Source organism: Cetorhinus maximus, chromosome 10, assembly GCF_964194155.1.
Source record: "Cetorhinus maximus chromosome 10, sCetMax3.hap1.1, whole genome shotgun sequence".
Lineage (NCBI taxonomy): Eukaryota > Metazoa > Chordata > Chondrichthyes > Lamniformes > Cetorhinidae > Cetorhinus > Cetorhinus maximus.
In genome coordinates this window covers 129,791,100-129,803,504 of record NC_135888.1, presented here as the reverse complement: position 1 = coordinate 129,803,504, position 12,405 = coordinate 129,791,100, and the positions used below count along the sequence as shown (strand labels likewise).

Here is a 12,405-nt window from a genome sequence, read left to right as displayed (position 1 = left end):
AAGGTAGGAAAAGGCTCGTGTGGAAAATAACTTGAGAGTAAAGGAGTAAAATAAATAAAGGAGTAAAATAAATAAATAAGGAATAAAATAAATGATGAAATAAGGTAGGAGCAGGCTCGTGTGGAGCATAAGCACCAGCAGGGATCAGTCGGGCCGAACAGCCTCTTTCAGCGCCATTAATCCCGCCTCCTGTGAATTCTGCCCCCTCGCCCTGTGGGCGGGGATCTGTGACGATGCTGTGATTGGCAGCGCGGCTGTCCAATAGAATGCAGCATCCTGCTGTCAATCACTCCGGTGTCGATCAATAGGAGGGAGGCGAATCTGGAGCCCGGGTTCGGCGGCGCGGTGAGTAGGCGAGGCCGGGGATGCAGCCTGGGCCCGGGCCTAAGGTTCGGCAAGGTGGCCTTGGCCTGGGCCTAAGGTTCGGCAAGGTGGCCTGGGCCTGGGCCTGGGCCCGGCGGGTGGGGAGGGCGGCGGCGGCTTCTCCCGGGATTTCAGTTCTCGCTCCGCGGTCCCAGCTCAGGACACGCTGCCGGCGGCCGGGACTTTTCCCAGGGCCGGGGGAAATATCACCCCAACACCATCTGGGGTTAATTCCCCCCTGTCCGTGGGGGGGTTAAATGCCCCCCATCTCCTGCCTGGCGGCCCTGTAGAGAGGGTAAATTCTCCTTTGTTGGGAGGGGGCGGGGTTAAATTGCGCCCCCCCCCCCCCTTTGTCTTTGGTTGTGGGAGGGGGGTTTATCCTGTCTTTGGAGGGAGGGTTTACCCCCCCCTGTCTTTGGGGGGGAGGAGGGTTTCCCCCCTTTTTTTGGGGGGGGGGGGGGGTTATCCCCCCCTGTCTTTGGGGGGAAGGAGGGTTTCCCCCCCTTTTTGGGGGGGAAGGAGAGTTCCCCCCCCCCCAACTTTTTTGCGGGGGAGGGCTTATCCCCCCCCACCCCCTTCCTGTCTTTTGGGGTTGGGTAGTTTATAGGTGGGTGGCTTATTCCTCTCCCTACCCCGCCCTGTCTTTGGTGTGGGTAGTTTAATTCCCCCCTGTCTTTGGGGTGGGTAGTTTAATTTCCCCCCTGTCTTTGGAGTGGGTAGTTTAATTCCCCCCTGTCTTTGGGGTGGGTAGTTTAATTCCCCCCTGTCTTTGGGGTGGGTAGTTTAATTCCCCCCTGTCTTTGGGGTGGGTAGTCTAATTCCCCCCTGTCTTTGGGGTGGGTAGTCTAATTCCCCCCTGTCTTTGGGGTGGGTAGTCTAATTCCCCCCTGTCTTTGGGGTGGGTAGTCTAATTTCCCCCTGTCTTTGGGGTGGGTAGTTTAATTCCACCCTGTCTTTGGGGTGGGTAGTTTAGCTCCCACCTGTCTTTGTTGGGGGGTGGTTATCCCTCTTTTCTGGGTGGAATGGGTTTAATCCCCTTGCCCCATGAGGAGGGGGTGGCTTTAATCACCCTTGTCTGGGTGCGGGGAGAGTTTAATTCTCCTCTCTCAGGCAGAGGTGGGGTGGAGGGGATCGGTTGGGGATGGGTTTATTCCTCCATTTCTTGGGTGGCGGTTATTCCCCCTGTCTGGGATGGGGGTGGGGGGAGGTTTCATCTTCCTTTCTCAGGGAGTGGGATTAATCCCCCATGTCTGAGGTGAAGCAAAGTTTATTCCCCTATGTCTGGGGTGGGGGCTGGGGGTGGTTTAATCCCTTCTGTCTGGTGGAGGGTGCTTTATCTCATTGCCTATGGGGTTCGGGGGGGTGTCAGTGGAGGGTATAATCCCACCGTCCAGGGAGTTCAATCCCAGTGTCTGTGGTGGGGTAGTGTCAAACCTCTGTCTGGAGGTTTAACCATTTGGTATAGGGGCTTTTAACTTTCCACCATGGCTGAGACTATTCATATTAATGTGGGTCTACATTTGCTGGGATATTTCTTTTTCCGTTCTGTAGATCTTGCTGGTAAGCCTGACATTTATTGTCCGTCCCTGAGTTGCTCAAGGTGGTGGGTTTCCTGGATCGCCTGGTGGTGGTTTGATATGACTTGAGTGTCTTGCTGCACCACTTCACAGAGCTTAACACATTGGTGTGGACTGGAGTCACGTAGGCCCAGACCGGGAAAGGTCACGGTTTTATGTCCTTGAAGGACATAACGATGACAACTTGCATTTACATAGCATTAGCAAAACCTCCCAAAGAGCTTCGCAGGAGTGATTATCAAACAAAATTTGACACTGAGCAACATGGTGAGATATTAGGGTAGGTGACCAGAAGCTTGGGCAAAGGGGTAGCTTTTCAGGAACATCTGACTTGAGAAGAGAAAGGTTTAGGCGGGGGTGGCTTTGGAGGAAAGCAACATTCCGTGGATGCTGGAAATCTGACATAAATTTGTTGGAAGTACTCAGCAGTTTTGGCAGATTGCTGGCTTTTCATCAGAACCCTCCAGTCCTTTCAGCCGAGGTGACTGAAGGTATGGCCACCAACGGTGAAACATTTTAAAAATTCTTTCATGGGATGTGGCAAGGCCAGCATTTGTTGCCCATCCCTAATTGCCCTTGAACTGGCTAGGCTATTTCCAGAGGGTAGTTAAGATTCAAGCACAATGCTGTGGGTCTGGGGTCACACATAGGCCACACCAGGAAAGCCTGACAGCAGATTTCCTTCCCTAAAGGACATCAGCGAACCAGACAGATAGGTTAACAATTGATACACGGTCACCATTACTAAGACTAGCTTTTTTTAAAAATTCCAGATTTTATTAATTGAATTTAAATTCCACCAGCTGTCATAGTGGGATTTGAACCCATGTCCCCAGCATTACTAGTTCAGTGACATTACCACTACACCACCATCTCCTCGTAATTATAACTGGGGATGTTCAAGAGGCCAAAATTAGAGGAATGCAGAGATTTCAAACAGTTGTAAGGCTGGAGGAGATTACAGAGGTAGGGAGGGACGGGCCTAAGGAAGGATTTGAAAAAAAAAGAATGAAAATTCAAATAATGAGGCCATGGTGGCCTGGGAGCCAGTGTAGGTCAACAAGCACAAGAGGGTGACAGGTGAACCAGACTTGGTGCGAGTTAGGACACGGGCAGCAGGGTTTTGAAAGATCCTAAGTTTATGGAGAGGTTGCAAGTTGAGAGGACGGCCAGGAGTGCATTGGAATCGTCAAGTCTGGAGGTGATAAAGGCATGGATGAAGGAGTTGGATTTGGGGGTGGGTGGTTGGATTTTTGAGAATTTGACAGCTTCAGGGTCTCGGGTATTGAGCAGCTTTTAATATCCAATTATTTTTTATTAAACAATTCAAATTCTCCAGCAGCATGGCGAGGTTTAAACATTGTGTTGTGTGGATTAGCCTGCGATTATTGTGATTTTTGTTCTATACCTACATGATCGACCCTCTCCAGTGGCCCAGCAAGTCACTCAGTTCACAGTCGCTACACAGAATAACAAACCATATAGCACAGCAGAGGTTCAAGAGGAAAGCTCAACGTATCAACTTGCATTTATATAGTGCCTGAAACGACCCAAGGCGCTTCATAGGAGTGACTATCAAACAAAATTTGACACTGAACCACCTGAGGAGATATTAGAACAGTAAGAGAGGGGTTTTAAGGAATGTCTTAAAGGAAGAAGGGAGGTTTAGGAAGGGAATTCTAGATTTCAGGGCAGGTATGGCTGACAGTGAAAATTGGGGATGCACAGAGGTCAAAATTGATGGAGTGCAGAGACTGGAGGAGGTTACAGAAATAGGCAGGGTGTGAGGCCATGGAAGAATTTAAAAGCAAGGGTGAGAATTTTAAAATTGAGACATTCGCCACCTTCTCTGAACAAGGGGGTGGGCAGTGAAACGGCAGCCAGGCCTAGAATGAACAGTGAAACAACAGCTTTGAACTCATTCCATCTTTTTTCTTGTAGCTCCACTTCAATTGAGTGCAATGGGTGAGCCACAGCAGGTGAGCGCATTGCCCCTGCCTCCCGCACAGTACTACAAGGAGTATACAGACGACAATGTCCGCAAAGGCTTTGCCCCTAAGCCCCCGCCTCCCATCAGAGACAGCTACACCATGTTTGGCAACCAGTTCCAGTGTGATGATTTGATCATCCGCCCTTTGGAGGGCCAGGGCATCGAGAGGCTGCACCCCTCCCAGTTTGACCACAAGAAGGAGCTTAAGAAGCTCAACATGTCCATCCTGGTGAACTTCCTGGACCTCCTGGACATCTTGATCAAAAGCCCCGGGAGCATCAAACGGGAGGAAAAACTGGAGGACCTCAAGCTCCTGTTTGTTCACATGCATCACCTGATCAATGAGTACCGTCCTCATCAGGCCAGGGAGACCCTGCGAGTCATGATGGAGGTGCAAAAGAGGCAGCGGCTGGAGACGGCCGAACGGTTCCAGAAGCACTTGGACCGGGTGGTGGAGCTGATCCAGAGCAGCCTGTCCTCGCTGCCTGACGACCTGCCCGAGGCTGGGGGCCTCCTGGCTAAGGTGAAGGCTGAGCCCATGGACATAGACGAGCGTGTCACCTGTGGGCAAGTGGAAACAGAGGTGGACCCTTCGTTGAAGAATGAACAAGTTAGTGACAAAGATGCAGCCATGTGTGCCATCATTGACAATATGACATAGACATGGCTTCACTTGTAAATACACCAGACTGCTTCAGAGGAGGCTGACATTGATAGAGTTGATCGGATTTCAATGTAGTTGCTAGTGGACATGAGAAATTGTCATTCTAGAGCCTCCCCTTCATCTATAGTAGGATTATAGACTGTGGACTGTGTCTGGAGAGGCCTGAATAAGCACTGGAACTATTAGTGCAACAAATTTCAGGCAATGAATTTGCACAGAAGTGCGTTGACTTAAAGATTTTGCATTAATCCTTTCACAACCTCGGGCATCCCACATCCCCTCAGTGAAGTACTTCTGAAATGTAACACAGAGGGTCCCACATCTCTCTGGTTCCCTTGCCTTCGGAGATCCTTGTTCCGCTCATTCCTCATTCCCACCTTTGTAAGAACCCACATATTAGCAAGTGCTGAGGAGTCAAGTCGTGTTCCCCGGTTTTTATTTCCATTTCGATTTGGTTCCCAAATATCAAACACCAACATTGCGTTCCCAGCAGTCATATAATCACAGCAGCACTGATGTGGAGTGAACAACTTGGACGATGATGCTTTCAATTTGAGAAGACAAAACGCGTGTGTCCACATCCCCCTCTTCTCCGTTAACCTTGCCACCGCACCCCCATCCCACCCCAATTCTCTCCCCTCCTCCCAGGGGATTATGTTGGCCAGTTTGAGAATCTGTAGCTACCAGTAACTGTTTCAGTGATAGCCTGTTCACAGCTCACGGGCCTCCAGTTTTGTGGTATTTTCCAACGCGAATGCTGACCTGGACTGAAGCAAGTATAAGGAAACCGTGCGGACATCAGTCTACAGCACAGTGTGCACAAGCTGTCTGTTGGGAATTGAGGTGATGTTAATGCCAGAAGAGTTACCTGTTCTTTCACACCTGCAGAAATTGACCGTGCTTGCTCCCTGGACGTTAATGCTGTGTTCACCTGCCTTTAAAGTCTTGTTCCACTAGCACACGCACCTGATCGCCAAGAGTCTGATTCCTGAGTCAGTCCTAGTGTAGGTGCAGGATTGCAGGGCTTCCATTGCCTAACTGAATGGGGCACTGGGTTTGAAGTTAACCTGGGGAAAATTGGAACAAAAGTCTAAATCCAGGCTCTTGGTAAAACCCCTTTAGCCTGGAGACTGTGAGATTTGCACTGATGGTAACAGTAATGGCAATGCTGGGGTTTATCAAATGCTGGAAGTTGGTACTTCACTGTAATCTTAAATGAAGCAATGCTGTCACACAATAAAGGCACTGCTGCCCGTTGTTCTCTGAAATCCAACCTTTTTTTTGTTCCCTACCAATATTAATTCTCCCTCCTGGCAAAATATGTTGCAGCAAGCAGAGGAGTTTGTCTTTCTTTAAATTCCATTCTGATTCAAAAGTGAGTGCTTCTAGTTGCAATCTGGTCGTTTTGCTAATTAAGCACAGATTCACACTGCTCTCTTTGCTAATGGGTCCATCTGCTTGTACACACCGACATATAATCTGCACTGCCCTCTGATGGCCAGAGGAATGATACCCAATAGAAAGACTGAGTGATTCTGAGGGGCCACTGTCAGAGGGTCAGTACTGAGGGAGTGCTGCACTGTCGGAGGGTCAGTACTGAGGAAGCGCTGCACCGCTGGTAAGGCGTTACTGGGGTAGTGCAGCCCTTTCGGAGGGGCGGTACTGGGGGAGCGAAGCCCCGCCGGTGGGGCAGTATTGGGGGGGGCGCAGCACTGCCAGAGGTGCCATGTTTCAGATGACCAGTCTGCTCTCTCCAGCTGTCGTAAAATAATACAGGGACATTATTTCAAAGAACAGGGGAATTATCCTGGCCAGTGTTTACCACGCAATCAACATTATTAAAATGGATTATCTGAAAAAAAGACTTGCATTTATGGTTGCACCTTTCACAGCCCCCCGAAAGATATCCCATCGGGTTTTATAGCCAAATTAGCTACTTTTGATTTATAGTCACTCTTAATGTAGAAAATGTGATAGCCAATTTGTGCACAGCAAAATCCACAAACAGCAATTTGAAAATGAGCAAAATAATCTGTTTCTTACTAATGCCAATTGGAGGGTAAAGATTGGCCAGAGCACTGGAGAGAACCTCTTTGCTCTTCTCTGAAAGAGTGCTGTGGGGTCTTTAACATCCAGCTGAGAGATATTTTATCATTTCTGGTCGTTTTTTTCACATGGCTGTTTGAGGGAACTTGCTGTGTGCAAATTGACTCTTGTGTTTCTCGGTTTACAACGACGATGACACTTCAAATGCACCACATTAACTGTAAAGCACTTATGTTGCAAGACTCGAATACTTACCTCGGAGTTTGAGAGCTGCCGTTCCCGGTGGGCCTCAGGACTTTGCCACACGTGCCAGCCGGGAAATGGCCACAAGTGCACAGCTCATCCATTTTCACTTCTTTGAGCTGGGAACCAGCCCTGCGCACGTGCGCAGAAGAAAAGGAAAGTGAAATGGTGTGGAACTGCAGGTCACATGACCTGAAGAGGAGTACCATTGCAGAGATGGCGTCCCATGGAGTAGGGCATGAGGAGCGGGTCAGAGAGAAGGTCCCAAACAAAGGAGACTATGAAGGTATGTGGCGTGAGTTGGCTAGGATGGATTGGGGAACTTCATTAAAAGGCACGACAGTGGATAGGCAATGGCTAATATTTAAGGAAAGAATGTATGCATTGCAATATATTCCCTTCTGGAGCAAAAACACAACAGGAAAAGTGGCCCAACCATGGCTAACAAAAGAAATTAAGGATAGTATTAGACCCAAAGAGGAGTCATACAAAGTTGCTAGAAAAGATAGCAAGCCCGAAGATTGGGAGCAGTTTAGAATTCAGCAAAGGAAGACCAAGAGATTGATTAAGAGAGGAAAAATAGAGTATGAGAGTAAACTTGCAAGGAACATAAAAGAGGACAGTAAAAGCTTCTATTAGTATGTAAGAAGAAAAAGATTGGTGAAGACAAGCGTAGGCCCCTCACAGTCCAAAACGAGAGAATTTATAACGGAGAACAAGGAAATGGCAGAGCAATTAAACAACTACTTTAGTTCTGTCTTCACGGAGGAAGATACAAATAACTTCCCAGAAACATTAGGGAATCGAGAGCCTAGTGAGAAGGAGGAACTGAAGGAAATTAGTATTACTAAAAAAGCAGTGCTGGAGAAATTAATGGGACAGAAAGCCGAGAAATCCCCAGGGCCCGATAATCTACATCCCAGGGTACTAAAGGAGGTGGTCATGGAAATAGTGGATGCATTGGCTGTCATCTTCCAAAATTCTGTAGATTCTGGAACACTCCCCGCAGGTGGGAGGATGGCAAATGTAACCCCACTATTTAAAAAAGGAGAGAAGGGGAAAAACAGGGAATTACAGACTGGTTAGCCTAACATCAGTGGTAGGGAAAATGCTAGAGTCTATTATAAAGGATGTGATGACTGAACATTTAGCAAATATCAACGGGATTAGAGTATGTCAACATGGATTTATGAAAGGGAAATCATGTTTGACAAACCTACTGGAGTTTATTGAGGATGTAACTAGTATAGATAAGGGAGATATGTATTTTTGGATTTCAGAAAGCTCTTGATAAAGTCTCACATAAGAGGTTAGTGGGCAAAATTAAAGCACATGGGATTGCGGGTAATACATTGGCATGGATTGAGAATTGGTTAGCAGACAGGAAACAGTAGGAATAAATGGGTCTTTTTTGGAATGGCACGCAGTGACTAGTGGGGTACTGCAGGGATCAGTGCTTGGGCCCCAGCTATACACAATATATATCAATGATTTGGATGAGGGAACCAAATGTCATATTTCCAGGTTTGCTGATGACACAAAACTAGATGGGAATGTGAGTGGTGAGGAGGATGTTAAGAGGCTTCAAGGCGATTTAGACAGGTTTGAGTGAGTGGGCAAATACATGGCAGATGCAGTATAATATGGATAAGTGTGAAGTTATCCACTTTGGTAGAAAAAACAGAATGGCAGGGTATTATTTAAATGGTGATAGATTGGGAAATGTTGTACAAAGGGACCTGGGTGTCCTTGTACACCAATCACTGAAAGCAAGCATGAAGGAGCAGCAAACAGTTAAGAAGGCAAATGGTATGTTGGCCTTCATTGCCAGAGCACTTGAGTACAGGAGCATGGATGTCTTACTGCAGCTGTACAGGGCCTTGGTTAGACCACACCTGTAGTATTGTGTGCAGTTTTGGTCTCCCTACCTAAGAAAAGATATACTTGTCATAGAGGGAGTGCAGTGAAGGTTCACCAGAATGATCCCTGGGCTGGCAGGATTGTTGTATGATGAGAGATTGGGCAGACTAGGCCTATATTCACTGGTGTAGAAACAGAAAATGCTGGAAAATCTCAGCAGGTCTGACAGCATCTGTGGAGAGAGAACAGAGTTAACGTTTCAAGTCCGTATGACTCTTCAGAGCAAAAGAGTAGAAATGTGATGAAATTTATACTGTTTAAGGGAGTGGAGCAGGTGAAGCTGGATAGAAGGCCAGCGATAGGTGGGGGCTAAGGAGAGATTGACAAAGATGTCATGGACGAAAAGATAAAGGGAGTGTTAATGGTCGTGGTAAGGGCTAAAGGAAGTGCTGGTAGGGGCATAAAGGTAATAAAACAGAATGTGTTAATAGCAGAACAAGGCTAGCATTATGTGAAAGAACAACATGGAACAGGTAACAGATGGCCCTTTTGGGAGTGGGGCAGGGGAGGGGGCGATAGTTGGGGGAAAAAGGATAGAAAAAGGGATAAAAAAGGATAAAAGAGGGATAAAACAATGAATAATTGAATACCAATGAAAATAAGTGGATAAAAATACATTTTTTAAAAAAGGGGTCAAGTTAGAGGAGAGCGTTCATGGTCTGAAGTTGTTGAACTCAATTCTTCAGTCACTGTATTCACTGGAGTTTAGAAGAATGAGAGGGGATCCAATTGAAACATAAAATTCTGAAAGGGCTGGACAGACTGGATGCAGCGATGATGTTTCCTCTGTCTGGGAGGGAGGTCCAGAACAAGGGATCACAGTCTCAGGATACAGGGTAGGCCATTTAGGACTGCAATGAGGAGAAACTTCTTCACTCAGAGGGTGGTGAACCTGTGGAATTCTCTACCACAGAGGGCTATGGAGGCCAAGTCACTGAATATATTTAAGAAGGAAATAGATTTCTATACTCTAAAGGCATATAGGGGTATGAGGAGAGAGCGGGAGTAAGGCATTGAGATAGAGGATCAGCCATGATCATACTGAATGGTGGAGCAGGCTTCAAGGGCTGAATGACTGACTCCTATTCTCCTATACTCCTATTCCTATTCTATTTTCTATGGGTTGAATTTTGCCGTTGGCGAGCAGGGGGCAGGGCCTGCTCGCCGACACGTAAAATGATGCGGGATGATGTTGGGCGGAACCCCCGACGTCATCCTGCCCCATTTAAATTTTCAGGATGGCGGGGACACAGCAAGATCAGCTGTCCACCTGCCGACCTGTCAATGGCCAATTGAGGCCATTGACAGGATCATTGAAACAATTAAAGGACCTGCCTGTCCGACTTTAAGGTTGGCGGGTCGGCCAGGAGCCCCAGCGGGCAATAGAAAAAACATGAAACCTCATCCAGCGGCGGGATGAAGCTTCATGTTGGGTTTTAAACAATTTAATAAAGTTTTAGTGTAATTTATGAACATGTCCCATCTCATGTGACATTGTCACATGAGGGGGACATGTTAAGGATTTTTATTTTCTATTTTTAAAAGTGTCAGCGATCTCCCTGAGGCTGCACTTAGCCTCAGGGAGATGTGCGCTCTTTTGTGTACATGCGTGAAAGAGTGCACTGTTGATTTTGGGGAATCCCCCCACCCACCCGCACAGGAAGCGGATATCACGCCGGACGTCACGCTGGGCGGGCCTTAATTGGCCCACCCACGTAAAATGGCGGCGGGGCCCGCTTCTCCGGCAGGGATAAGCTCCCCGCCCGCCGGAGATTGGGTCGGTTCCGCCCACCCGACAGGCAGAAAATTCTGCCCTATGTTTTGATGTTTCTATGTTCAAACCAAGACCAAGGTCCCAAACAAGGGAGTGGGACAGAAAGAGGTCCCAGAAGAAGATCCCAGTTAAGGGACAAGGACAGAGGTATGAAACAATTCCTGTTAAGTAAAGTTGAGAGAAAGGAGCAGAGCAATAGGCACCAAATTGAAGAGGGGGAGCTGTGGGGAGCAGACCTGAAGCAAAGTGGGTTCGAGAGAAACCCTGACAATCTGAGAGGGCAGCCAAAGGTTGGTGACTCCATGCTGCGGGCCACAAGGGCCAAGGTGCCTTTTGGAGCAGTGGCGTTCTGCTTGGCGCAGCTGAAGATCTGAAATTGCACTTGGAAGGTGAAGCTTGCATGTAACTTGGTGATCCAGGGGAAAGGAATCTTGGAAGGTGAGATTGAAACCCTGCAGGTGGACCCTTGTTGAAACTGTCCAAGTGGGACTGACATTTGGGAGAGAATTCCAAAGCAAGTTCTTTGAACGTGGAGGTTGGAAACTCGTGAGAAAGACAACGTTTCAGTGAGACTGGTTGGCTCACAGTGTGACAAGCGTCTGGGTGGGTTGTTGAGAAATCCACAGAATCTGCTTTGGTGGCACCTGTCACTTACTTTGGAGTGTAGTGTGTCCGTCCATTGTTCACCCGTTGGTTCACGTGCACTGCATACTTACCCTGGTAAATTGTTTTCTCTTTCCGAATTTATATATGTCTGTGAAGGGTGAAGGAATAGTGACTATTTGAATCATTTTCTTGTGTTTGTATTGAGATCTTTCCAACCATTGTCTGGTGTAATATAGTTCATTTTTCTAGTTTAATAAATGATTTTCCTTTTTGTTAAAAGTTCATCAGCAGACTCCTGGGAATTTGTTCAGTAACTTTACCTCCAAAGTTTCGAAAAATATACATGTTAGGATCTATCAAGCCAGTTGGGATTTGATAGGTCCAGTAGTAACATCAGCTGGGATCATAACACTTGGGGTGACCCTGAGGTCACCAGTGGCGCTTTGATAAATGCACATTGTTCCAGAGTCCCCTGGACTTGATTGAGAAGAGTGGGATGTGAGGAGAAATCACCCTGGACTCTTGTAATCTATCCAGTTACTTCTGCTAGAAGTGAGGTTGAGGTATACGATCAGCCATGATCTTGTTGAATGGTAGAGGGGCTGAGTGCCCTACACCTGCTCATTTTTTATGTTCACTTCCTGTCGTCGCTGTCTCTTTATTTCCTTTTATCCCCCTCGTCTTTCCTCCCTTCTCACCATCTCTCATTTTTCCCATTCCATCTTTCTCCCATTCTCTCTCCTTCCTCCTCGTTCCCCCTCTCATTTTCCTCCCTAACCCCTTCCAAAGGCTGTTTCACCAGTTTTATTGTGCAGCCCCTACACCAGCATCTGCTCAATAGACGGTTTCAATCTCTTCAAGGTTCCAAGTCCAACTTGGGAGCCTGATTTACATTTATTCATGAGGCTTCTGCCCGAGTCCAATGGGTACCTCAGGTGCCCAAGAAACAACAGCGTTTAAGTGGTCGTAGTCCAATTTTAAAATGGCGCCACCTATAAACACTGCCATGGTGATATGAGTACCTGGTCACTGGCTGCACTGTCACGCGCAAGGTCGTATCACTGCAAAACACTAAAACTGCGCATGTGTGGCAAAGTGTGCCACCTAGCGTGGCATTGGGAATATAACATTTTTAAAAATTCCCATCCTTGTTTTAAAATCACTCCATGGCCTCATCCTTCCTTATCTGTCTAACTTCCTCCTGCTCCCCCCATCCATCAGG

The 12,405-nt window shown here is 47.4% G+C and overlaps 2 protein-coding genes across 5 annotated transcripts in view; one reads left to right on the top strand and one right to left on the bottom strand.

The window, feature by feature from the left end:
* hdac3 (histone deacetylase 3) overlaps positions 1-12,405 on the bottom strand; it is a 177,004-nt gene that overhangs the window by 157,552 nt on the left and 7,047 nt on the right. The gene's annotated exons all lie outside the window — the stretch shown is intronic.
* Positions 254-5,862, top strand: med7 (mediator complex subunit 7). 4 transcript variants are annotated; one of them, XR_013577834.1, is made up of 3 exons: positions 254-345; positions 3,882-5,302; positions 5,397-5,862. XR_013577834.1 is itself a non-coding variant. In XM_078551135.1 (2 exons), exon 2 carries the CDS (start codon positions 3,902-3,904, stop codon positions 4,589-4,591), a length of 690 nt encoding a protein of 229 aa, XP_078407261.1. In that variant the 5' UTR covers positions 559-658; positions 3,882-3,901; the 3' UTR covers positions 4,592-5,245. The 4 variants fall into 4 exon arrangements, 3 of the variants coding, with proteins under 3 accessions (XP_078407261.1, XP_078407262.1, XP_078407260.1); XM_078551135.1 differs by lacking the exons at positions 254-345; positions 5,397-5,862 and adding an exon at positions 559-658 and having other exon boundaries at positions 3,882-5,245; XM_078551136.1 differs by lacking the exons at positions 254-345; positions 5,397-5,862 and adding an exon at positions 1,666-2,220 and having other exon boundaries at positions 3,882-5,245.

Excerpts from the sequence above, each read along its gene's own strand:
- med7 (XM_078551135.1), top strand. The coding sequence starts at position 3,902 with ATGGGTGAGCCACAGCAGGTGAGCGCATTGCCCCTGCCTCCCGCACAG.